The sequence below is a fragment of the Lineus longissimus genome, chromosome 13, assembly GCF_910592395.1.
Source record: "Lineus longissimus chromosome 13, tnLinLong1.2, whole genome shotgun sequence".
Lineage (NCBI taxonomy): Eukaryota > Metazoa > Nemertea > Pilidiophora > Heteronemertea > Lineidae > Lineus > Lineus longissimus.
Genome location: NC_088320.1, coordinates 1,357,355 through 1,384,297, shown reverse-complemented (window position 1 = coordinate 1,384,297; position 26,943 = coordinate 1,357,355). Strand labels below are relative to the sequence as shown.

At 41.1% G+C, this 26,943-nt stretch overlaps 3 protein-coding genes across 4 annotated transcripts in view; all 3 read left to right on the top strand.

The window, feature by feature from the left end:
* Positions 1–12,319, top strand: part of LOC135497839 (selenoprotein S-like) — a 40,880-nt gene extending 28,561 nt beyond the window's left edge. The window contains exons 5-6 of the mRNA XM_064787789.1: positions 10,050–10,116; positions 10,554–12,319. Of these exons, the coding sequence (XP_064643859.1) occupies positions 10,050–10,116; positions 10,554–10,630 (144 nt within the window). The 3' untranslated portion in view covers positions 10,631–12,319. The remainder of the gene's footprint in view (positions 1–10,049; positions 10,117–10,553) is intronic.
* Positions 12,320–16,781: 4,462 nt separating this feature from the next.
* LOC135498198 (uncharacterized) lies at positions 16,782–19,363 on the top strand. The gene is made up of 2 exons (XM_064788404.1): positions 16,782–16,957; positions 17,226–19,363. The coding sequence occupies exons 1-2, from the start codon at positions 16,904–16,906 to the stop codon at positions 18,114–18,116; spliced, it is 945 nt and encodes a 314-aa protein (XP_064644474.1). The 5' UTR covers positions 16,782–16,903; the 3' UTR covers positions 18,117–19,363.
* Positions 19,364–19,892: 529 nt separating this feature from the next.
* LOC135498165 (endoplasmic reticulum junction formation protein lunapark-B-like) lies at positions 19,893–25,727 on the top strand. 2 transcript variants are annotated; one of them, XM_064788360.1, is made up of 10 exons: positions 19,893–20,487; positions 21,023–21,064; positions 21,357–21,544; positions 21,981–22,039; positions 22,248–22,288; positions 22,616–22,702; positions 23,016–23,235; positions 23,714–23,902; positions 24,185–24,316; positions 24,709–25,727. In XM_064788360.1, the coding sequence occupies exons 1-10, from the start codon at positions 20,461–20,463 to the stop codon at positions 25,089–25,091; spliced, it is 1,368 nt and encodes a 455-aa protein (XP_064644430.1). In that variant the 5' UTR covers positions 19,893–20,460; the 3' UTR covers positions 25,092–25,727. The 2 variants fall into 2 exon arrangements, with proteins under 2 accessions (XP_064644430.1, XP_064644429.1); XM_064788359.1 differs by having other exon boundaries at positions 19,898–20,487; positions 23,013–23,235.
* The last annotated feature ends 1,216 nt before the right edge of the window (positions 25,728–26,943 follow it).

Below are 26,943 nucleotides of genomic sequence, written 5' to 3'. Positions count from 1 at the left end.
CCAAGACACCCACGTGGAACCAGCTTCTGAGAAAAAGAGGATTGCCAATTATAATACACATGTGAATACCCTTGTTTGAAAATGTCATTGCTTTACAGATATGTGGTGGTTCTAAGCTGCAAAAATACAGTAAAGTGTAAAATTTTTGCAAGCATTTTTTAGCGGATTTTAGAATAAAAAATCATGAAAACTATTTTTGATCGAGAAAAACAGAAGAAATTTTGTAAAATGCCAATATTTCTTAATTGGGTTGGAGAGCCTTCCTCTATAAATGGTGCAGACAGCATGCCACTTCTGTCCTGTAACTAGCTATCAAGTAGACCCCCTTTTCCCATGTCTATCTGGTCAATTCGGAAGAGATTTATAACTTTGGAGAAAATCCAACAAATAATTTTGCGGCTAGACAAAAGTAGGAGTGAAAATACTGTACACGTCCATAAGATTAACAATTGTACATTCTCCTCATTCGATACTCATCTTATAAGTTTTTTTCATGTTGTAAGAACGACATTGTTCGGTGAAACTAGAAAGCACATTAAAAAATAATTCCGATGTTATGATCGATAAAGAAGTCCCAGGAACTGATTGAAAACAACATGGGGTGATCTTGCTCCTGAGTGCGAGAACACGAAGTTCTTGATCACATCGGAGAATGTCGTGAAATCATTGCTCTAGAATGTTGCCAATACCACACACAGTGTTAGTCATTTCGAGCGAGAAATAAGTTGGCATCATGTTCCGTTTGGTCATTTCAGGAATGCTTGTCAATGTGATCGAAAAGACGTTGTTGAAACCATGCACCTTTATATCTGCAATGTTCTGATGAAAAATCCTTTAACGGCTGACCATAGGATAGAACTTTTAAATCCCAAGCAATCAAACTGTTTCAGAAAAACAAGAATGCCCATTTCAATGGTGGGAGTCGGAGTACAGCCTCCCAGGTTTTGAATGGGTGTTCTTTAGATCGCTTAACGGGTCTTGTGCAAGAAGTGAGACCGGACCTCCAGTCTAAACTATCAAACGGTGAAGTCAGGAAGTGAGATGAAAAAAAGATTCATGGCCATAAGGTGAACAGCCCTTGTGTTTGAAATCAAGAGTGACCGATTGTTGAACTTTATTTGATGGTGGCTTATGCCATTACCTTAGCATTTCCTTTCAAAGGAGTGCAGAGAGATGTTGGCCCAGGCGTTGGTATCATATAATATCCTTTCAGTCCGAAAATACTTCCACTGGCGGCATGGCTAAGTAGCACATGCAATAAAACCTACGCATATGCAATAAAATCTGCACATTTAATAGTACTTGAATGCAAATTAGCATATTGTGGCTTGACTGCTAAATGTCTGGAGATGTGTGACCATTAACATTATAGAGATTTTTACAGCAAATCTTCCGGTGGCTTGCAAATCATTGAGTTGATGTTGACAGTTAGTTGACCATGTGGAGGCGAAATGTACTTCTGGATTACTTGCAAAATCACAGACCTTCAAGATTAGAAAATTAAGATAACTTTCAGTTTGGGAGAACTTGTGTTCTTTCGAACTAAAATTGAAACAGAACTTGTTACATTATATTTTGACAGGATATTGATCAAGGTTTATAAACTGTTTGGACCAGAAAAGACATTTTTGTCCTGTTTGATAGTGAGACATCACGTCATATTACAGCTTTTGTCTCGGATTCAGACATTCTGATGAAGCATGAATGAGCTACCTGTCGGCATCTCGTCCACCGAGAATGAAGCGTCTGATCATGCCTGATGCGAGGTGACAAGATAACTATGCATGTCTGATTGCGCTGCCAGTTATGTTTTAGCGGGATAACTTGGGGGGGGGGGGCAGCGCAAAAATTTGTCAGCTTAGAGTACCACTTTGCTGTGGGAAAAGTGGTAAATGAAACAGGTAATTTTGCCCTTAGGAAAGAAACCCAGTAAAACAACTATTTGCAAAAAGCACAACAAATATTTCCAATGATTTATCTGCTATATAAAGTGTAAATGTTCTAATGACAATCTATTTGCTAAAAGCGTAAACTGCTTCTCAAAATGAAAAAAACGTTCTGAGCATGTCTCACTCATAGCAAATAACAAGCAAGTAGTACAAGTATCAACTGTGTGTCTCACTCTTAACAAGTGAAGAAAAAAAGCAATATCGAGTCTGTCACTGCTCACTTCCAATGTCTTTCCGATACAAAGGTGTAAAGAGCAGTTTGACTCCAGCTGTTGATCAAATTACTCTTTTCTCTAGATCAGCACTCAGTCTACTAAGACTAAGAGGGCCCAATTGTAATCCGTCACTCATCCCACCCCGAAAAAGGAGGTTTGAAAAGTACATGTAATTGAATCTTTTGAAAGCTTGTCTCAAGAAGTAACTGGTTTCATGTGGTTACTTTCAGTGGTGTTGGGTTTTGTGTGGGCGTTTTTCGAAAAGGTATTTTTGATGTAGGTTATTTTTTGATGTGGCTACAATAACCAAAGGGGGTGATACTGATAATTGAGGCAAGCTTGGCCTGACGGGTGAGACTGTGTGTTATTCTCAGACAAGCAGATTTGTTGCATTGATGGGACTGAAATTCCTTATCTTTTAGCTGTCAAAACTGAACCTAGTTTTTTGTTGCCAGCTTGTTCATTGTGAATGTAATCGCTAACTATTGATTTTAGCTTAATTGTTCTTTGCCTTTAACTTTTAATAAAGAAAATATCAAGATATCACTTAGTTAGTTAAAGTCAGCTGGACTTATTGCCTGAGCCACGAACAGCTCATCCGGCCGGAGCTCGTCCGGGTTTCCAAAACATTAAGTGACTAGGAGTATTACTCCCCCTGGATAGGATGCTGGTCTATTGCTGGTAACTCCCCAGGCAAGCCTGGTATCAATTTACTCCTGGGTGAAGAGAAGCAAGTAGGGTTAAGTGCCTTGCCCAAGGACACAAAGATGTTAATCTGAGTGTCGAACCTACACTCTCCTGGTTATAAGCCTGTTGCTCTAACCACTCTGCCACTGATCCCCTCACTAATGTTTGCCAATTCATTTTTGAAAGAGGCTTTGGAAGTGACTAAAGGTTATAACTGTTGCTTTGCCTTTGGGAAAGAATCCAAAGTTTACAGATAAAAGTTGAAAAACAAACATAATACACATATTGGGATGAGGAAATGCCTACCTTGTGCCATTATGTTCTGTTTATAAACTTGATGTATCCAAAAGAATCGTCACAAATCGCCGAAAACACTTTTCCTCCCGCTCCACGGATAACAGGTCAGCGCTATCTTCTTCGTACTCGTTAACTGATGATCACTGCCAAGTTCTAGTTTTATAGACACCCTAGCTGCAGGGTCAATGAGCGATCAGGTCGTGTAATTACGTGGGCCCAGTGTTACTATCGGTAACCAAAGTTCAAATACGTTTGAAGCGTACGATGGTGCGTTTCCAATTTTCTAGTGTGTGGGCAGTTTTTGTGATTTTGTAACTTTTCCTACTCTTTCCCCCTAAATGAAATGAACTTGTCTTCTTTTCAGTTTTGTCTTGATAGGATTTCCATTTGGTGACACACCTGTTGGTCGTACCATTGCTTGAAGTGGGGTAGGGAGGTGGCAATATTGGTAATTCTTGCATTGATGGTCTTGTCAATTTTGCGTTATAGCCAAGGAAGAAACCGGAAGTCTGTCACTTTTGTGCGAATGATTTAGGCCTGATACATGTCATCAGCTTGTTATGGACTTCTTTTCACTGAATTTGTGTATTCAAAAAAAGAAGCGGCACGATGTTCCTCTCTACAATAGTTGGTGGAATAGCTAGGCCCCATGGATGAATTCCCTGACACAATTTTTAGACTCGGGTGCTGCCCTAACCTTGTCATTAAGTATTATCATTGGCATCACTGTCTTATCATGTCATGAACTTGTGGTAATAAGGCCAGAAATTAGGTGTCAAACAAGGAGAGCTTGGCGATAATTGGCAGTGATAATATCTCCAAAGGTTGATGGATGAGGTGTGGTGTTACCTCACGAATGAGGACTGCCATCTCATCGAGCCAGGAACTCTATAACTTTCACACACAAATCGACTTAGTTTATTTTACAGTAGAGCCACCTTTAATGCTGCTTTGCTAAAAAGGTATGCATAAAAAGATCTTGCTGTGGTAGATGTCGTGACTGGCAGTTCCGTCAGGCATCTTCAGTCTCCTTGTCTCTATTCTCTCCTTCGTTCCCTGAAGAGCTGCCAACCTAAAGATCCGAACCGTATCATCTTTCAAAAAATCGATGTTGGGAGTATTGGCAAAGTTGCAAAGTGTTCCTCTGTGACTCCGAGCATTTTTCTCTCGCTTACTCTTGGTCATACAGAGTATCTGTAGCATGTAGAGTGGATCATCAATGAGAATCCTCTAGGTTACTTCAGATTTTTAGCTCGTCCGTGGGGAGGTTATACAATACTGTCTCGTTTTGCTGCTCCTGCTCTTACTCTGCTTTCCCTAGGCCTCAAAGGATTCAAAGGACGAAGCGCTCAGAGTAAGGTGACTTGCCTAAAACCAGAAGTAACATTATGATTGTACAAGGAAATTTTCATCATTCAATCCTATTGGACCCAGCAATAAGTCAACCGCCAACTGGACCCTCTCGCTCCTGCTTATAGTACCCCTTAACGACCACACCCCTTTTCCTGCCTGCCCTAATCGCACTATAATTTCATTACTAATTCTGCTTTTGGAACCCACATCGATCGTGGGAAGCCGTGCGGATGGTTAGTGTTGATTTTGGAGTAATTTGGCTGCTCGTTGATCATGAATTATGTCCCAGTTCCTCAAGGTTGTTGGAATTGCTAATATCTCATTGCTAATTGGGGTTTGTTGGTAGAAATGTGCCTGCAGCTTTTCTTGATAAGTTTCCTTTGTTTTCGACATTTATGAAAGTGGTTAGTCCTGTACTTTCCGAACAACTCTCAGTGGAGAAATTCTTGGTCATAAAAAGGACTTTTTCCCCTCAATGAAATGAATGATATGTTTGCCAAGTTAACCCACATCAAGTTTGTCTGAACAATGTAACTGATGAGGGGTATACAAGGCTAATGATGTCTCCGCATTTCACCACAGATAGATGACGACCCTTTGATCAGTTTGCAAATAAAAAATCATTTCCGTCCGCTCATTGTAATGATATGATACTCCTTATGATGAAGGTTCTGTAAGAGCGATCTCGTGTGTCCTTCCACTGTCTGTAGGCCGGATCTTTCTCATCGATAATAAGGAACTGCTAGGTCATTAATTATCAAGCTGTTGGCAGAGGAATTCTTGTTATGATGTGATTTATCTGTTCTCCTAAAGGACATCAAGGCAGACTACCGGCACGTGACGTGATATTTATGCTTTAAGTACCGTGCAAACAAGGGATCTTAATTGCTGCAACTTGGATCGTAGTCGCTGCGATGTGTGACAAAGAGATGGAATACATACATCATAATGATTGTTATAGAGCGCAATATCCAGACAGTCTATCCGCTCAAACGCTGTTCATTTATTAGACTGAAAGCCCTCTCAAAAAGAGGGGTCTTGAGAAGGGCCTTGAAGATAATGAGGAATTACTGATTCCTCAATTACTGATTCCTCAATTACTGACTAATGCTCATATCCTCTACATAACCTTGGCAATGTCTATGAATAAGGCTAACTGGTGGACAGGTGCCCAAAATTAGGAACTAATTTGTCTCTCATCTTGTTTTTGTAACACATTGTTAGATCATTGATACCGTAGATGAACTGCTGACTCTGGCTACTTGGGTGAGAACATCACTTGTTGGTGTCATCAGTTGTCCAGTGTTACTCAGTCAGGCAGGGGTTAAGTATGCCTTAAGTAAGAGTTAAGCACTCAATGAATAAATCACTATTATCACACGACACCATCACCATTTACCAGAGCTCTACACCCAATGATCCACTGCTGTCCCAGCTAGGACCTGTATGAGTTAATTCTTCTCCCAACAAAGGAAGGAAAACCAATATTAACTTATGATACGGAAAATGGATGCTCCCCAAGAGAGGAAGTGACAGCAGGCAAATAATGGCCAACAACTCGTGAAGTTAGCGCCAGAATCCTGCCGGGAACTCGAATCATATCGATATATGTTGGTAATTATTATGTTATTCAGACACTTGTGCTGTTCAGTGATAAGGTTCCCCTGTGATTTGTAAAGTAATTTGCGCTGACGGTAAAATTGGGGAAAGTTCGGAATGGTTTGGAGGATTTTGGGCAGTCAACAAAAACTGGGTGTTTTTTCTGTAAAACTGTCATATGAGACAATAAGATGAATGGCACCACAAAAGTGCTCATCAAGATCTTTCCAATGATTGGTCTTGTCAGTAATTGGTTTTTAAAGACCCTAGCATTCGAGGGGGAGGGGGGCACTTCCCGGTCCTTTGCCAAAGAGTTTCTGTACCGTACAGATGTGCAAATCTAGTGTCAAATATCAAATTAGGACTGATTGTGTAAGGGGTCCCTCGATCGGAGACTGTGATTGGGCATAACATCAAGAGCTCGTTAACACTGTCAAAAATCCTTGAATCTGTCATCTCAGACATGTAAAAGACTTTCAGTTTTATTCATATTACAAACAAATGCGCCAATTTTTTCCAATCAGTTACTTACCTGAGAACACACTGTCAGCCAAATTAAAGAAAAAGTATGAGTTGATGGACTGGTAATCATCAAGGGATGTCATGTACGCATGCCATGATAGCTTTTTGTCAGAAAAATTTAAATATCAAGGAATTGCCTGCAGCCGAGTTCAGATGGAAGGATTCCTCTCTGTTGAGATTAGGGTGGGATCAGAATTGGAAATTTTTGACTTTTCTTCCGCGCACTTTTTAGCCATCTCCTGAGCTCTATATTTGTCATTCTAGTGTTGACCAATGCATTGATATATATGGTAATGAGTGCATGCAGATTGACTCCTTGTGTTTTTTTTGTCACAGCCAGTATCGGTCAAGCATGGTACAAGAGGACGCCTGTCCATTACCTGTGACTTCTATAAATTATGAGTGTACAAATTCAAAATGCCACTAAAAAAGTTGATTCTTTCAAATGCTCATCATGTTAGCAAATATACAAAAGAACTCAAATTTACAAAAAGAACTTGTTGGGAGAAGACCGAACAATATTTCAAAGATGAAATGATAATGTGAAAGAAGAAATTTGAGTGAGCCAGTCTGTGGAGATATCAATGGTAACATTAGCGTAGGATTTCAATAGCCACACAGAGAATGTCGATTCTTTCTAAGAACGAGTACTTTTAGTATTTCTCATAAAAATAGGCAAGTTAATAGGTTTTAATGGCTGATTTGACTCTTTGTGATTGCTATGTTATAGTGATCTGAAGCAAACATCGCAAAGTTATAATTGATCAAGTTGGGACTGGCAAGAAAAAGGAAGGGAGCGAAGGTGACTCAAAATGATGCAGTATCCCAATCTTCTGAAACTAATAGTAGACCTGTCTGTCTGAAACTTTCAATTGCCTTGGTAAACATGTTAAAGGTTGTTCTACACCGTGTGTCTATTGTATCACATCAGTCTTGACATGGGTTCAAATTTCATACGATTTGAGAGACAAATATCATGCTTTTGATTGAAAAGTCAGCCTTTATGGTTGAAAAGTAGGGTGTGAGTTTTTGGGATGTTCAATGTTGAAAAATGTTGAAAAGGGATACATTTTCTTTACGTTTGTGGGAGGTTTTATTCCTGCAAATGATTATTGTTACTTATTTCATGACATTAATTTGTTCTCCATTCATAATCATTATGTGGTATCAGGTGTGCATAGAAAAATATTTGATTCCAGGAATGTTTTAAAAAAGTTGGTGTCTAAATTTTATCAGGAATTGAAAAGTTCTTCTGATAAACAGCTTTCATTAAAGATTCTCGATCAACACAGCTAATGGGCCAAGTTATCTCATCGACTGGATTCATTGCAGTCATCATTACAATCGGGCAATGACTGAAACTAAACATTGAATTTTCACTCGTATAACATCCTCGTAAAAGTTACAGAAATAAATTTCTCACAACAGAAAAAAGATGATTGGAATTGTCATTTGAATTGACTTAAATCAGTTCAAAAATGTTGTGTTTCAAAACGAGGATTCTGGTACAACAAAGTATTATAAAATTGGAGCAAAACCCCATCTTCTTCTTTGTCCCCCAACAGTCGCCCACGGCAAATCCCACTTCACAATAACTGAAGATGAAATAATCAGTTCATGGAGTAATATCTTCTGATTCGCCTTTTGTCGAATCGAGGAAAGAGGCAGATGATTAGCAATCGGAACAATAGGTGACCGGAGACAAACAGACAAGCTTCCGCAAGACTGATGGATGAATTTCATTTGCTCGTAAAAGGCCGACTGTCATCCTCTTCTTTCGAGGCCGTTTTGAAGTTAACAGTATCCCAGCAGGGATTAAAAGATGAAATACCAAGGAATTACATGTAGATTGAATTAAATTTTACGGGTAGCTAGCTGTGTTTCAGCTAGCTGTAACACAAGCAGTGACTATTCATAACCAATCACTCAAGCTTGAGACCTATGTAACATATGTAGAAGACTGCTTGTTCTTTGTCTCAGGTGATCCTGTGGGCAGAATTAAAAGGGATGCATTATCTCATCCGATAAAACAATACAGTTTGACCCCATAAGAAAAAAACCAAACAATGGTATTAGGGTTTCCTCTTCCTATCACCTGTTCTCTGATCATTTGTTGTTCTTCCCTTCCTTTCACAAAATATGTCTTTGTCAAAGCTTGTTTTTTGCAAGTAGCATGCAGCTAGGTTAGGACCATCATTTGGTTTTCTTGGATCATGAAAATTGTTGAGCCAATATTAACAGTAATGTTACCACTGAAAGCCTATACGCAAGAATCAGTCAACACAGCGGCCTGTATTGAAACACAACAAATGAACAACTTGATTGCTGGTCATTTGCAAATGGTGTCACTTTGACAGATGCGCCGTAAACCCCTGTCTCTGACTGCAGTGGACAAATGACCAATTACCGGCCTTTCAAAATTCATCTCAGGACTTTAGCGACGTCTAACGCAGCCTCAGTTTCATATCACCACGGAGAAATCTGGTTTATCATTCCCGACATAACTGGTCAACAACATAACCCTTTCATCAGAATATTACGTCCAGTCTGCGTAAAATTTCTCATCAATTTGAGAATTGCGACATTTCTCCTCAATCTAACAGGTCCTTTGGATCAGTTGATTGTGGTTTAGTATGCATTACTGAAAATGAAGATTTCGTGATATCTGTCCCTACAAAAGAAATTGACAATTTGTGAAAGTGTCACAAGAATGAGTGGCAAATGGGTTCTGCATTGTTTCTATCAGCTTCTGAGACAAAGGTGTGGTTAGAATAGTTAGAGCAGTTCACCTGAGGGAGGCAATTTTACAATCTTTTTCGAAAATCACCAATAAGCCAGAGAAGAAAAAGCCATTTGTGAAAAAGTAAAACTTTGTATCTTGGCTATTAGTTTTTTTTCTCGTGGGATGTTTTTGGGTGTATAAGTTGCCAGACTTTCTCATGACTGTACCTTCAGCTTTCATGTTGGTTATTTTGTACGGTGCATGTATTTTCTGATATTGACGTGTAATGGGATAAACCTTTTTTCTCTCTTGGATATGGATGATTGTTTTAAGGTCTGGTTCCGATGGAGCACGTCAGCCGTATCTCTATAACCTGTATTCCTTGTAATCATGTACAATCACAGACAGTGTGTGTGTGTGTGGAGGGGGGTGCTGTCTTTCTAATGGAACCTTTGATGTCTGAGTCACTGCTAGAGAACTTTCTTGGATTGTTGCTCTTTTTTGATGGGTTGAGCTTTGCTTTCCTTTTGATGAAAGTGATAATGGGTGATGGTTGGTTGTGTTGAGAGTTTAACTGCAGACATACGATTCTGGTTGTGAATGAGAGAAAGATTAGTGCTGTTTTCACTCTGGTCTAGACGTGAAATACCCTGCTGTTCTCATTCTGTCTTTATACTTATCACATTTGTCCTTGTTATGTTTCAGAAAGAAGAAGAAGCTGCTACCGGTTCAACAAAACCGAAACCAAAGGGAAAGCCATTGAGATCTCCAGGTAAGGTTGAGACTAACATGCTCGCCTAAAAAACACAATCAATTCTGATTCTAATGTCAATGTCAATTCCTTTGACATGTTTATTGGTGATTTCTATGATGCCAGCTTAAAATGAAGGGTACTGTACATGTATTCATGATGTTGTGCTTGATCAACTTCTGTCACTTCAAGTATGATGATTCAAATTAATATCCCGTTTAGAGCCTGCCGGAAATCGACAATAGACTCACTGGAATGCTTTGTGGCTAGTCGCTGAGGGGCAAAAGAAGTGCCTTTCAACACTTTAGAATATTTTTACCTCTTAATTTCGACAAGCTGCCAGCAGCTGTTTATTGGCCCTTAGACATCAGAGTAAGATAAAGTCACTCTCTTCTGTTTGGCCGTGGCCTGATCTATTTTATCATCTGTTTCAATAACAAGTCTTCCCTTTGTTTCAGACTATAATCCTCTGATGGGTGATGGTGGATCTTGCGCTTGGCGGCCGGCCCGGTCTGGAGGTGGTGGCGGTGGATGAGGTTAAGCCCCGTGCACAAGGACCAATTCTGGCTGGAGATAAGGGGGCCTACGAAGACTAGTAAATAAATGTCACTTCATCAGAATAAAAGTAGATTTGATCTTGTGTTATTTAATGCAATTGACATTATGACAGGGCGTCTCTGAAAAACTGCAAAGGTTGTTAGTCACCATAACACCATTTCAGAGATGTCGTGTTTTCAAACGTATTTAGTTGCCCTCCAGACAGAATTGTAATGTGCACATTTCAAGATCCTCTCATAATTATGTTGGAGACAGTTGAATGACCCTTTTTAGATGACATCACCTTCTCAATTTAGATTCCAATGCCTTGAAAAGTTTTTTTGAATAGTCTTGTTTGTCGGCGTGACGTTATCCAACCAGATTGAGTCTCCCTGTATTCAACATAATGATGTCAGGCATTAACGTGTCAGGCTGCAGACCACATCAGTACCTCATTACTTCATCTTGTGTCTCTTTGTTTTTTTCATGTGCATGTACTCAAGATATAAGCAGGGGATTATGATTCAGGAATCATCCAACCAAGGCTGAAATCTTACATAAATGTGAACCCATACACTACTTCTTCAACTTAGGAAATGAGCACCCCTGTAAAGGACATGCCATTCTAACCATTAGACAACTTAGTGCCCCCCCCCCCCCCACTACTGACAGTCAATCCCGATTGAACATATTGAATAATACCAAACTGCATTGTGCATAGTATCTAGTAGGGCTTAGTTTGAATATTCAAGTACAGTCTTAGACTTTTGAAACAAGAGTTTCACCAAATAATCATGAACATTAGTAGCCACTACCAACAGAATGATCTAGCATAATACTAATAGATAACATGACTGTTTTACTGCAAACTCTTTGAACAACTCTTAACCTCGTCTGTTATCGGTTATATTTGAAATGATACCATGCTATTTGACTGCGTAGCTTTTCTTAAAGGTCCCTCTTTGCTTCTATCATTATCACCATTATCTTGCTTCACATTTACCTAGTCAAGAGTCAACTGAAGTGTCCGTTCGTGAGTCCGCCCGTTAAAACTATGCAACCGTCAACACTGCTGATTAAGTGGCCTTCACGAACAAGAGTTCAATTGTGCGGCACCTCTCCTCTTGCATTTGACAGTAATGCCATCTAATGACAAAATGAAAAACTAATAATGTGTCTCTTTGACAACCGCACTCTGCAGTACCGGCACTTTCACTCACATACTGAGTGTATACTCACACTGGTCCTTGTACACAGTGCAGCAGATCAGATATTTGAAATAGACTCGTTGAAGCCCTTGTTTTGGCATTTTGCATGGGTACATAGGACCAGTGTGGCTCTCTGCCTTGTTGCGTCTCAATATCCTTGTAGTCTGGGTACTTGTACATTCTCAATGTGGAAACAGTTGCTGTGAATTGTTGTATCATTTTAACGAGTATTTTTTACTTGGCAGTAGCTATAATGTTGACAACACGTGCCCAAATTTGAATTATGCTTCTGTGAATTGTTCAGATTTCAAATTTGGGTGTAAGTGCTGACTTGTACTGATGTGGTCCCTATGACATTGAGGCTGGAAATGACCTCTGGTCAGCAGTCTCAGTTGATGTATGCAGCTTTTTATCATCTCTATGTCATCTGTATTATTATCATATCAAGAATAATATATTCATAATAATAAAGGAATATACTTGAAAAAATCTTATATCTTATGGATTTGTTGAGTGGTCGGCCCATGCAGTCCAGTAAGGATCGTCAAATGGCGAGAGATGTTGCTAATTCGGGTATCAACGTCCTCGAAACACACCAAGTTTACATTAACTCTTTTGTTACCACACCCAGAACACCTGGCCATACACTGCGTACGACTACCGGTCTTCATAGGCCGTTCTTCTGTCTACCCCAAAGGCCAATGTCATGTCAGTCGGTGGTAGAGCATTTTCAATTGGAGCCCCTCAGCTGTGGAACAAACTTCCTTCAACTGTTCGGAACTGCAGCTCTCTGTTATCTTTCAAGGGACAACTGAAACATTTGCTTCTTAAAAGAGGCCTATCAAGCGCTTTGAGCGGCCAGTTAATGGTTGGATACTGCGCTATATAAGACTCATATTATTATTATATTATTACAGTAATCCGTACTGCTAAATTTTCCCCAATTTCAATCGTTCACCAAATTCCCTATAAGTGTTTGGTTGTGGTATAGAAGAGATGGCCAGGTTATAACTGTCTTCACAAGTATGGTGAGATGATAGCTCGGCCTAAGGCAGTATAGGTCCTGGTGTGCATGTCGTCAACAGCACAGGGATATGTTCGGTCAGACCAAGGCAGTAGGCCCAGATGAATGCTGTGGGAGAGACAGGCTGTGGATGTCTTCCAGAAAATTGTGAGATCCTAGCTCAGACCAAGTCGGATTATAATGTATGTACTGGAATAACATCCAGCTTATGCATGTCGGAGAGAAGTTAGGTCAATCTGTAGCTGAACAGAGCATATTGCATATCCTTAGAGAGTCAAAGCCATATGCCCCACTCCTTGGACAGAGTAGACTTGTAACCAATCCTGGAGAGTCACAGCCATGTCCCTGTCTTTGGACAGTGTAGAGGAGTAGCAAATCCTTGGAGAATTACAAGCATGTCCCCATCTCTCATCAGAGTTGAGCTGAAGCCAATCGATGGAGAGAGACAACCATGTTCCCCTCTCCGGACAGAGTAGTGCTACATAGCCAATCTTTGGAAAGTCACAATGGTGTCCCTGTCTTTGACAGAGCACACCTCTGGCCAATCTTTGGAGAACCAATACGATGTCCCCAACTCAGGACAGAGAAGAACAAGGGCTAATCCTTGGAGAGTCACAATCATGTCCTTATCTCTGGACGAGTAGACCTGTATAGCCAATCCTTGGGGGGTCACAACCATGTCTCCGTCTCTGGACAAAGAAGGTTTATACCATATCCTTGAAGAGACATCACCATGTCCCACTCTAGAGAGAGTAGACCTGCAGCCAATCTTTGGAGTGTCACAGCCATGTCTTCGTCTCTGAACAGTGTAGGCCTGTAGCCAATCATTGCAAAGCTACTTGATGACGTCTAGAACAGCCAATCCATATGAAGATTCACATGCATGTCCCGTCTCCTGTCTATCAGGTCTGATTGGGACAGCATATGCTGTATTTTCAGGTCTGGTTGTGGCAGCATGTTATGGTATGGTTGTTGCAGTATCTGCTGTCTCTCCAGGTCTGGTGTTCTGATTTCATGCAACCCCTTTATGAAAATGATCAGGTATTCACCATGTGAAAATGAGACACATTTTTCATAAGGGTGGAGACAAGGTCCACCCTGTAGAAACATGGTGCACTAGATTGGGAGAGTACACATCTAGATCAGACGGAGTACGCATAGTGAAGTGGCATGGCACATCCAGCAAAGACTTGGTACACTCTCTGGCAACATGGCGAGCTATGAAGGGGAGGGCACATCCAGAAGAGATTTGGTGCACTACTGTCTAATTGGCCGAAAGTCATTTCTGCAGGTATAGAGCGATGGTACTACAGATGCGGTGGAAAACAGAACTGTCCTCGTTTTTTATTTTCGCTCCAATGTCTTTGAACAGGGTGACAAGTTAATGTACTACAGGGTGGCCAAGAATTATCTTCCCTCGCACAATGGATACACAATAGAATTCTATTGTGCAAGGGAAAACCTTTGTGGACCACCCTGTAGAGTTCGTGCGTTTCCTCATCAGCCTCAGGTAGGCCAACAATTTTGACAGGACCCCCAGCTGGCGCCATCTGAGCTAAAAAAGTGGAACTACGCGATTACTTAAGATTTAAAATTACCCCGTCTCTGGGGTGGAAATTTTCCCCCTTTTTGGGGACGAGTTATTCCATGAACCCCCAAGTCATCATCTGCAAATTGATTTACGCGACGCTGAACCATCTGTTATACGTGGTTGTAGGAGGAATTGGGGAAATCATTAAAAAATCGTTGATAAAAAAATGCATTTACATCGTCCTTGGGCTTACGGAACCTTCCTTATGCATTTCCACAGTTGGGCAAACGTACATGTACAAGTATGTATGCTAAAGCCAAGCCCACATTTTAACAATGCCTGTCATATTTTTGACAATGCCTCTCATATTGATCCATTGACAGAACAAAAGACTCTCGTGAGCAGGTAACTGCTAACCGGCCTGGCTCAAGGGGTAGAGCAGTATAAGTCAGTGCCCGATCGCTGTGACGTCAAATGTATTGTCTTTGGTCATGATCGGTCGCGGTTGATTTGAACGCCAGTCGGTTGGTGTGCGAGGTGTGGAGAACATCGCGGGAACACTTTCTCCGATTTCAAACGTAAAAATACCTTCAAATTTTCCGAAACAAATCAAAACGGCTGCAGCAGAAGGTAAGGCACAGTATCTATTTCTGATAAAAGTATGGATTGGTTTCAAAGGGTTTTTATTGTAGAAATAGTCATGCTATGAAGGCGGGAATTAACTGCGCAGTTTGAAATTTCATGTCAGACATGTGTGAATTATGTACATCACTGTACTTCATGTACAAGTTCAACGGCAATTTTAATTGCTATCCCTAATCAAATACCATTTGCTCAAAAAACCTAAAGGCGCACGTTCAAGTCATGATGGTAAGTATGGAAGTGATCATGTTAAATCTGCGTGATGCCATCACTTCGGTTCTATCCTGTGATGTGGAAATCTCCATTGAATTCATGAAGGTTTGTCTAATTATATGTAAATTGACGTGAACATTTTTAACAGTTTTAACAATTCATATGGCGGCCACTATCCCGACTGTGGTGTAGCACCCGACTATAACTGGCATGAAAAGGGGATACGCTGGTTATGGATGTCAGATCGTGGTTCCCTGACCTTTGCAAACAATTTCACTGGACGAAACCCACGCGGCGACACCAAGGACCGCTGGCTGATCTATTGATATGTTCGTATAGGGTGTCAAAGTCGGAGAGAAGAAGAGCCACTCTTCTCTTGTAGGGGGTCCATTTGGAAGTGTTTGCATTTGTTAGCCTATAAACACAAGATTTTAATCCTTCAGTCTTGGGTTTGGCGGAGAGAACTAATCTTACATAAGTCCCAGAACAATATCATATGTCTTTATGGCAATATTTATTACTGGGACCCAGTACAGTGACGTTCTATCCAATATTCTTTGAGGCTGTTGGAGAGGCTTCTTGTCTAAACAGTACCATTCTGCCCCCTCTAAGGCATACGTTGGTAACTTATGAATTTACTGCGAAATGAAAGCAGGTTAAACACAAGGTGTTAATTCCTCAGTCTTGGGTTTGGCGGAGAAAACTAATCTTACAGAAGTCCCAGAACAATATCATATGTTGTCATGACAATATTTATTACTGGGACCCAGTACAGTGCCGTTCTATCCAATATTCCTGGGGCTGTTGGAGAGGCTTCTGGTCTAAACAGTGCCATTCTGCCCCCTCTAAGGCATACATTGGCAGCTAATGAATTTACTGCGAAATTAACACAGTTGAACACAATGTGAATAATTCAGTCTCGGTTCACCGAAACAAGGCGACATGTTATTATTTGATTATGTATAATGATCATGATAATTAGGAGACCCTGTGTGGGTGTTTGATCCAACATACCGCGTTGATGTGATTGGAGATGGAAGTTTGCCATAGTGCCTTAAAAGGTAGGCTATAATAAAGTCAGCATTAGTATGCAGGCGGGGCTATTTCTTTATGGGGCCTTATGGTTCAGCGTCTCCAAGGAATTCTATTTTTAGAGTCAAATGGGGGGGGGTTAGGGGGCCTTCCCCTAATGTACTGGCTAAAACCTGTCACTTTCAGAGAACGGGGGAGGGGGTTTTGGGGAATCATCCCCCAATGTACTGGCTAAATATGTCAGAAGGACGGGGGTTGGGGGGGGGGCTCCCCCATGTCAAACAGTTGTGTGAGTTCACTAGAGCTTGCTCAGTCTTTACATATTATGCAGTGCAAATTCTCGCGGCATTATTCTAATGGTTTTGACCCCAAACGTTTCAGGTACGTTCCAGGTCAACTGTCTATGCTGCCACCTATAACTAGTAGTCCCGGCAAATGTGGAAAATATTGACGCTGTTTACTTCTTCGCACATTTTGTACACGTTGTTGTGAGTTTATTATTGGCGGACACCTGAACTCAGGGATATTGCTGCGTCCAAAATGGCGTCTTAATAATTTGCGTCGTTTGATTAGATATTTTCAGTAGGGCAAGTGTCATCTTAAGTTGTTTTTACTATAATAATGGCATATCAACAGCAGACAGTCTACGTCCAGGGGCCCCAGGGCCAGTTGCAGGTATTTATTATAATATGATGATGATTGAATGCAGTATTTAGTAGTAGTAGGCCTAGTAGGCCCTAACAAAACTTGGTTTTTGCCTTCGCTTTTTCCAAACTTTACTTTGGGAGGACCTAATTTTGTTACTACTCTTTAGGGCGTTCACTTTTTCTTGGGTCCTCAGGCTAGGGTACGGCCTGTACCGGTAAGAAGAAGTTAGAGAAGGTCCGCTGTCCACCAAATCAAATCTACCTAAACAAAATTCAACTTTCTATCACTTTTTCAGGCACAACCCCAGTATGTCCACGTCCATGGTCAGCCTTCAACACTTGCAGGTCAAGTTGTTGCGCAACCCCAGACCGCTCCTGCTAATAACCAACGTAGAGGAAGAGAAAACTTTGCAAAGGAGTCACAGAAAATATGCGGGATAATCCAGATTGTTCTTGGTGTCCTTGCCATGGTAATTGGAGGGACCATGATTTCTCTCAGTCTCAACGCAGGTTCTGGCATCGCCGTGGTTGGGACTGGGATATGGTGTGGTGTCTTCATTATCATTGCTGGAAGTTTCGGTGTTGGGTCTGCCTACTCTGAGACAACAGGACTCATTGTGACATGCATGGTGATGTCCATACTGGCCAGCCTCTTTGGGTTCATCTTCTTCATCATGTCTGCTATTGCATGCGGGATCGATGATGCATGGCATTGGGGTGATGCTTCTTTAAACAATGGTCGAGTTGCTGTGGATGTCATTGGAATCCTTGTTGGCCTGTCCGAGATTGTCGTCAGTGTGATTCAGTCTGCAATTTGTTGCCGTACAACATGCTGTGGTGGACCTAAACCTCCACCAACCATTGTGTACGTTCCACAGCCGTTTCCAGCGCAGTATTCCCTGCAGACTCAAGGCACCGTCCAGGCAACTAACATCCCTGCTGTGATTCAACCAGGCGGTGCTGTTTATCCTGCTGTCGGACATGCAGGGGCACAACAGGGGTATGCCCCGCAACAAGGAAATGTCCCACAGCAAGGGTATGCCCAGCAACAGGGGTATTCACAGCCAGGTCTCATGCAGGATGGGCAGCCAACAGGAGCATCAGCAGCACCACCCCAGTACAGTCTGCAAGGACCGGTCCCACCAGCCTACTCGGAGAAGCCACCAGCCAGCTACCCAGATAATTGAACACCTCACACAGCTTATGGTTGTGACTTCACCTTCAAAAGCGCCCTCGATACAGAAATGCAGTCATCTTCATTTGTGTCGAGCCAACATTAAATAAACTCCTCCTTTAATATAATCTAATCTAGGAAGTAACAAATAACAAACTAAAGATAACATAATTGAGGTACTTTTTACAAATGGGCGGGCATGTTTCCCCGAACATGTTTGTAGTGTCGTGTTGCGCCATGTTGTTACATACATTTTAGGAGATTATGGAAGACAAGATGCACTCGTAGTCTTACAGGATAGCACAAAAATGTCTGGTTTGTAGTTTATGCAATATTATGTGCCTTACAGAGACCATTTGCTGCTCGAGCTTCATCGCTAATCATTCCGATTATAAAGATGGCTGTGTTATTAGTGCGAAAGCTGCCAGTTCGTTGTAGTGTATTTTGACTGTGACTTCTGAACTGTGTTGTGAGTTGTACCTTCTTCTCTGTGATAGACCAGTGTTTAAAACATTTACCGTATTAAAGATGCTTTCTATGTACTAATTGGTACCACTGTATAGTATAAGTTCCTGTCCGTCCTAAAGCTTAGTTGGGGCCTTATACTTTCCTCTGTTCAGTGATGCTGGCAATGAGCAATGGATGCAAGTGACCCTCTGGTATGTTAGGATGTTCCCCTCTTGATTGATGTAACCTCTTCACAATACTGTGTGACTGATCTCCTTGAGATATGAACTTCTGTTCCAATAATGAATCTGTCAGATTAGCTTAGTCCTTAGGGTGGGGAAAACTTTCAGCTCTTATGGGTCGAAAATCATTGGACACTTCTTTCAGGCATATCTTTTTGAGGCGGACAGATGGGGGTCAATCACTTTGAGATAATTGAATGAAGTATCCAGATTTGAAGATTTGGAAGTGGTTTTAGATACGTATATCTGCCAGTGCAGTGATGTGTTCATGCTTCAATTAGTTCATGATCAGCTCTGCATGTTCTATTTTAGGGACAGACACAGTTATTCTGTTGTAGTGTAATTTATTACGGGGGTTTTATAACAAAAGGAACTTCCTCATTGCCCATTGAAGGTTGTACTGTATTTTCCAGTATTGGATAAATCAAAAACCATAAGAAGGATAGGAGAGCAGATCTAACTATTTTATCACATTGATGTTAATGATAGCTGTATTTTTTGGTCATATGTAAAGGCCAGTTTTAACTTAATGTGCAGATTTATTTAATGCTTAAAATAAAAAGAAATCTAGTAACAAGTCTCTGTCCTCTTTTATTGAAACTGGACGTAGAAACCAGTGGCTTATAGAAGGCTTCTGAAGGGTGTCGTTAGAATGATTCTTATCAAACGAGAGGCTCTTTTTGTTGGACTTCAGGACATCTATTCCATTGTTCTTTGTCTTGGAAGAATGTGACTCATTGCATGTCTCATTACTGTTATGACTGTCTTAAAACAGAAAACTATAACAAAAGCAGGATGGACCTTTAAGAGAGACACTCGGGGAATATTACCCGCCGTCCCCGGAGACGCCTCGTTGCGTAGAGGTCGTGACGGTCCTTGATGGATTTTACAGTACCAGTAAGGTTATCAGTTGAACCTATTGACAAAAGATGTCAGCAGTGCATAGCGGTCATCCTAAACAGCGTCAACTAGTGTCCACCAGGTTAAAATTCGGGTATTAAGGAATCAAAATAATATTTAGAAGCCATAAACGAAATAAGTACACCATAAAACACATTTCCTGAAAATTTTCTGAAATTTAGGTGTAAGATAAGGGAGATGTTGTCTAAAATCACAAGGCTCCTGTAGTATTGGGAAGCCCGATCATTTCCTCCAAGTCAAATTCAACATGGCCGCCGACTGGGTGGTGGACGCTGGTACATTTTAGGCAAAAACTCGCTAATCTAGCACACGAAATGTCATGAAACGATCAGGAAATGTGGAAAATGTCCTGCTTATTTCGTTTATGACCATAGATTTTATTTTGATGACTTTAAACCTGGTTGACGCTGTTTAGTATGACCCGTGCATAGCCATAAGAAGGCACCCATTCTAATGGAGTTTTTAAGTGCATGGAGTGTTTTTAGCCAGTAATTTTAACTTGGAATAAAGTATTTGGGTTGAATTACTCACTGGCCTATTTTTGATTGTCTCCTTGGCGTTTGTAAACGTCATGTTATAGGTGACTCAAGTTCGAATCGGCGGACCGAATAAACTGATCTCAGTATACAATTCAAGATGGTGGAAACTAGATTTTGAGCTAAAATCTGTCTGCTGCTGTTTCGCCACTTTCGTCCTCCATTCCGCAATTTTCAACGTAGAAAGGAATCCTGATACAAGAAGTCCATAATGGGAGCAATTATTTCGAGATGGCGGGTAAGAAAAATGTTACAATTTGGGTTCGTTTGCACACATCAACTGCATGTAATACAAAACTATACTAGTGACGTAATACTTAATAGTGTCTAGTCGGCCTATAGCCGGCCCTACCTCGGCCTAGAAAGAAAACACGGTTACAGTAGGCCTAGAGTCAATATTAATACAGTAGCCCGAGTAGCCGGCCTACACATGTACGTGCACATCATTACTGTCGAGCAATCATTGCAATCTTCCACTAAAAATAAATAGGGGAGAGAAAACCTTCATTCATGAATTGCATTTATTGGTGTCTGCTATAGTGCTACCAATACCATTACCAATCAATCATTGTAGCTGCAGTAACCAGGAATAGGCCTAGGTCCAATAGGCCCTTTGCCAGATACGCTGGTACCACCTAGGTTCAGACAAACAAACCATCTTTACAATAGATCTTCATGGTCAATGACACCACTCACCAGACAATGGCCAGCCATTGTCTGTCTGGTGTCATTGGACAGTTGTATTTTTTTCACATCCCGTTGTCTCATTTCAGAAAAAGCCAACAACCATCGAAAAGTTGGAAGAAATTGACAAGGCAAGCTCGCTTCTTTCAAAAACATTTTAGCACAAATCCTTTGCCATGATTGATGAAAAAAAGTCCCTTGCTGCCCAATGCTGGTTTGTTGTAAAGTAGACCCTGAAGTTGAACAGAAACTGCACATCGTCTGAACTGATTGATGGGCTTGTGGGAAACAGAATGATGACTGCTTAGTGCTAGCCATGAAAAGGCCTCCTGCTTGACAGTATTAATAAAGACAATCAATCTGGCCCCTCCCTTGTCATTTTCAGTCTCCATGTTCTCCTTACAATTAGTCTTATTACTCCAGGAAATGGAATCTCTGCACAAACTCCGTCGCCAGAACCTTCAGAGTCAGAAGAGAGTTATTGGTCAGCTCATCCTGTGGTCAATCGTCATATACGTTGCCATTGCCTTGCTATTCTATTTCTGCTATTTTCCTAAGAATTGGAAGGAGCGCCTAATACACACGACACCTCTGTTGTTCTTCCCACTCTTGTAAGTATGATATGATCAATTCGTGATCAGATCTGCCTTTCAGTCTCGTTGTGGTCATGTTGAGATACCTCATCCATGCTGAAGTTTTATCTCAACCTCAGACTAGAGAAATAGCCATAAAGCTCTTTAAAGCTCAGAGGAAAACTGCCTTGGCTTACATTGTCTTTCCTCCACATGGAGATTGAGATAGAATTGCAGGCCTTCAGTGTCATAAGGCAGGGGGTAAAAAAGGTAATCACGGTTTGTCAAAACCTTTTGCTGTCAATGCCACTTGCTAAAATGCATTGTACTGTCATTCCATGCATTGAGTTGTGGCATGTCATAATCGGACTACCTTACAGTCCTGGAATAAAAATATTGTTAAAATTGTCGGCAGCCCTGTGATTGAACTTTGTCAAAGTATTGATGATCTAACGTTCCATTTCCACTCTTTCAGGATTTGGTTAGCCAAAAGAGTGCTACATTGGTACTTTGTGAAGAGAATAGCAAAAAATGGTAGGTTGATGTGTGTGTTGGTCACCAAGTCTAAGGTACATGTACATGTAATACAGCTTTTGACGAGAGAAGATTTTTAGAACCAATATCTTTTGTATGTGTCACTTGGTGATGGATCCTTTTTGTTGCTGCATGCTAGTGTAACAACTGGTTTGGATTCTTTTCCTCTTGACCTGTAGCTTAGCTGATACTTATTTCTCTTTTTCAGAATCACTTTTACAAGAGCTTCGTGATAAGAAAAAAGAAATAGTAAGTCCTGCTTTTCGTACACTAAGGTTTAAGCTGATATCAGTAGAATTAGATTTTTGATTGATTTTGACAAAGGCCTTCTTGCAAGCATAGAATGTGAGCAGTGTCGAGCTTCAGATACCCGTGTGTTTGTTGTCATGATGTCGAGAGGAATGCTTCAACATTTGCACGTTTTTCCGCCCTGCTATCAAAGAGTGACTGTGAGAATGCCCCTGTATGTTTTACCTAACGGTTTCTGACTTATAACTTACTTATGCTCTTTTCACTGCTAGTAAGTACCACAGTCTATCGGTGCCTTGATAGTAAGGTTTCATGTTCAATTTTCAGCTTGAAGATGTGAAAGAAAATGAAACTTATAAAAAAGCCAAAGAAATCCTTGAAAAGTTTGATCCTGAATCCTTTAAAAAGCTCGAGGTAAGTGAAGTCTCGCATGCTGATGGAAAGCTTATAAGTGTAGCAGTACTGCCTTTTTGAGATGACTTGTTTTTTATCTCCACCATTGATATCATTGTCATGGAGGTCCATTGATACAGTGAGATTGGACACCCTGAATTTGGTTGTAAGCTGGGCCTGGTTGTTCCTTGTACTAGCTTTCGAGTGTGGTATCGTAAGGTCAAAACAAACTTCACCTCAGCCAGAAACAGTAATTGTGTTAAAAGAACAGTAAGCCTGAAGTGAGTATTCAATAATTCCACTTGTATTTCAACCTATGTGTTTGATTCAGAAGCCGTTGACTCCTCCCGGTACAGTGCCACAGAAGACGCCAGGCACAGGTCTCAGGCAGCGATCTCCACAATCAGTACAAGGCACGGCAAACCGGCCAGGGCCGATTGGTCCAACACCACGTGGTCCGCGACCCATGGGGCCAGGACCAATAACAAACCAACAGTCGGCAATGATGGCTCAGTCGATGCAGCGGAATGGACCGGGTCAGGGACCAAGGCCAGGTATTATATGCTAGTCAGTTGAGATGTTGTTTTATCCCCAACGTCGAAGGCATCACTTCAGTAACCCAGAGGTCAAGTTTATACAAAACGAACTGACTTATAATGTCAAAATGAAACGATTTCTCTGTTTCTACTGAATGTCCATCACATGATTGATCCACTGTCATGTCACAGTCATCATAGGGGCCATTATTTCTATTTGAATCAATGATAGAAACGCTAAAATGGCATGAGCGTGGTTACCAGGACGTGTTGTCCTTGGTGTTGAGTCCTCGCGGCGACATGGTGCGCAGACGGTGGATCCAGAAGGACTCTGGAGAGTCTGGTGGCCTTGGCTTGGGCGCCATCTGGAGGGATGTGCATGAATTCAAGAACCGAGACAGTGATATCTTCCAAGCCTTGGTGGTTCTCAAATTCTATTTGACTCAGTGTTTCCCTCTTTTGGTTGCACTTTTATCATACACAACTTGATTTTCAGTCTCTTCTGTTTACCCCTCTGGACCACCTCCCCAGCTGCCACGACCCATCCTACCCCGGGAGAGGGGCGCAGTCGATAAACTAGTTGAATATTTAGTAGGCGACGGACCACAGAATCGCTATGCCTTGATCTGCCGCTACTGCTCATCGCACAATGGGATGGCCTTGAAAGAAGAATTTGAATATATGTGTAAGTACCATTTGAGCTATTTAGAAAACGTCACATTTGTGGCTCCTAAAGTTGTGAGTGGTGTAGCTGAGCGATCTAGTCTAATGTTCGGGACTTTTATTTTCACGATTTGGGAGGCAAACACAAAGTTAAAAACAGGAGAAAAGCGGTTGTCTTCTTGAACAGCAGTTCCTTAAGTTGTGAGAAGCTTGAGCCTGGCCCTCGCAAACAATTGGCTCTTCTTCCTCGAGCATTAAACAGACTGATTAGTCAACTTCTAAAAAGAAATCTTTTTTCTTTCAGCTTTTAAATGTTGCTATTGCTTCATGTTGAATCCTGCCAAAAAGCAACGGCTAAGTGCGCCCCGCCTACCGGAGTATACACCACTGCTGGCGCCAGTGCAGCCAAAACAGCTGTTTATGAAGAAAAAAGAAGGTGAGTCAATGCGTGGTGGTTCATCTTATGGGAGGATGTCTGCTGCATTGGGATATTGACTTAAGCGCTACGCAAACGACCAATTTGAATTCATTGGACCTTGGGTGTCCTGACATAGCCTTGCTACAGTAAGGAAGCTATAAGTTGAGTGTAGTCAATACAAGGGTCTTGTTTAAAAGTGGTCATTATTCTGAGGTGGTGTTTGCTCAGAGAGGTGGTTGGCCTTGACTGTGAGAGGACGGCAATACTTGGAGAGGTTGCTGTTGATTCCGTGGGGTGTATATTTGAGGCGAGAAGTATGTCAATCTGATTAAGAGAAGGAAATGTGTCTTAGAAATCTGATGCTGAAGATGAAAATAATATGAGTTTCACCTTTTCCCTCTTCACCTCAGGTTCAGAAGATGGTAGCGTTGAATCTGGTGCCACTGATAGTGAACGGGAGGAGACAAGCAGTCCTGATCTTGAGGCACCAGAAACCAGTCGAGGTAGTACACCAGAACATCAGAGAAGTAGTCGTGGTGGTACGCCTGATGCGGAAGTTCAGGTGGGAACGAATGGTCATATCGCAGCAGCTGATCCAGACTTAGGGGCTCCAGGGGACACACCCGTGCAGGTCAGCCGTGAGACACCAGAAGATTTAATAGATGAAGGTTTTACGGTCTTGGAACCAGAATCAAATTCTGGCCAAGAAATATCAGCAGACGATACGGAAAACATTCCCGAAAATCAGGAGAGTGACAATCTAAAATCAGAAGAGGACAAAAAGACTGATTGATTAACGTGTTTTCTTGATGTTCACTGTCAGACCAAAAGCATTTCGAGAATCTTTTCTCTCTAAAATTGTGATTTTTCTCTTCCGATAGTGCTGAAGAAAATGGAAAGTGTATTATTAGAAAGTTTAAATTCACTTGCTTAAGTGTCCATGTTATTGTATTTGAATGGATAAGTTGACATTGGTGTCATTAAGACCGACCAGGCCTTTAGAATGAGTTTGTTAAGTATCTAGGAGCACAACATGACTATATCTAATATCACATCCAGTATTTTTGCCCTTGTTTCATTTCTTGCTACAGAAATGTCCAAACGCAGTCCGTATATTTTTTGACATTTGGCTTGTTTGACAACATATCGAAGACACTGCTCGAAATTTGGCACTTGTTGGCAGTGTTCCACTTCTCGTGGCTGTTCTTGTCGAGTTGTATGATGGGCGGCCTCTGCTTGCCTTTGTGTGTCAGTGCAGACATCAAGTTATATCAAGCAATGTTACATGTAAAGCTGTGAACCAACTACATGGCTGTGTGCTATTACATGATTTGTACTAAAGGTATGTTTAACTGCATGAGTATTAACCACTCAAGAAATGCATAATCTGTGAAAAGTTTCTTACTAATAATAACTAAATGATAATATATATTAAAGTATGTGCTTGTTGAAGGAACATTGTAAAATTGCCTCACTACGTACAATATGTGTGGAAGTATAGTATGTTACCATGTGCTAAAGGTTATCCCAGGAATCCATGTCAGCATTTGGTGCTGAAAACTAAATATGCTTGATGTTGATTTTGAAAACAGTTATTCCAGGGTTACAGTACCTCATCAAAATAGTGTTTTGAAGCGATAATCCACCTCTTAGAGTGTTTGACAATCAAATTGTAAACACGTTTGAACATTGAACGATTTTTGACACAAACAGATAACTGGCTAATGTGATACATGTATTTGTATAAAAAGAGCAGTGTTAATTAAAAAAAGTTACATGTAATGTATTTTATATTCATGATGGTGGTTTGGTATTTCACCAAGATGCTCATACATATACCTGCTATATAATGCGGCATTTTGACTTGTGAGTGTAATGGGTTTCTTTGATTTTCTAGGCTTTTATTGAAGGAACTGCTAACCCAATGAACTGTCTTGCTTTCTGAGGAATACGTGTACCAGATGAGGGGTTCTTCTGTAGCTGTCTTTTGTCCATGTAACATATTGGAGGGCTTGCATGTTTCATGGGGAATTCGTTATCAAATAGTATCATGTTGTTGTCTTGTTGTGCAATGTCACATCCAGGGCATCTCAGCCTGTCTTTGGTCTTGTTGTGCAATGTCACATACAGGGCATCTCAGCCTGTCTTTTGTCTTGTTGTGCAATGTCACATCCAGGACAACTCAGTCTGTCTGTTGCAATGTCACATCAAGGACAACTCCGCTTGTTGTTGAATTCAGACAAGTATGTCTCTTTGATGATCAACCTTTATGGACCATTTGTTTCAAATGTATAGTTGAACCTCAAGGTCACCCTTGAGACTGACAAATACTGCACTTCCTCTGTATTGTGTCAATCTGTCCCTTGGCCTTGGTCATCTTTCACCAGAGTGAGGAAGATGAGTCCACCACTAGGTTATGCTTCAGTTCCTAATGATTGCAGGAATCATGTTACTTCATTGAATGTAATAAGTTTCAAGATATTTCTGTATTTGATCAGATATTTTGGATTAAAATTTGTTAATTATTAAACATGGCTTTTCTTTCATTGACAATTATGGCACCTTTCTCAAAAAGCAATCTAAGACGGGTCTAACCTTGCCATGAGTAACTTGTGGACCACAAGTAGCTGATGTACCTAGGTCAG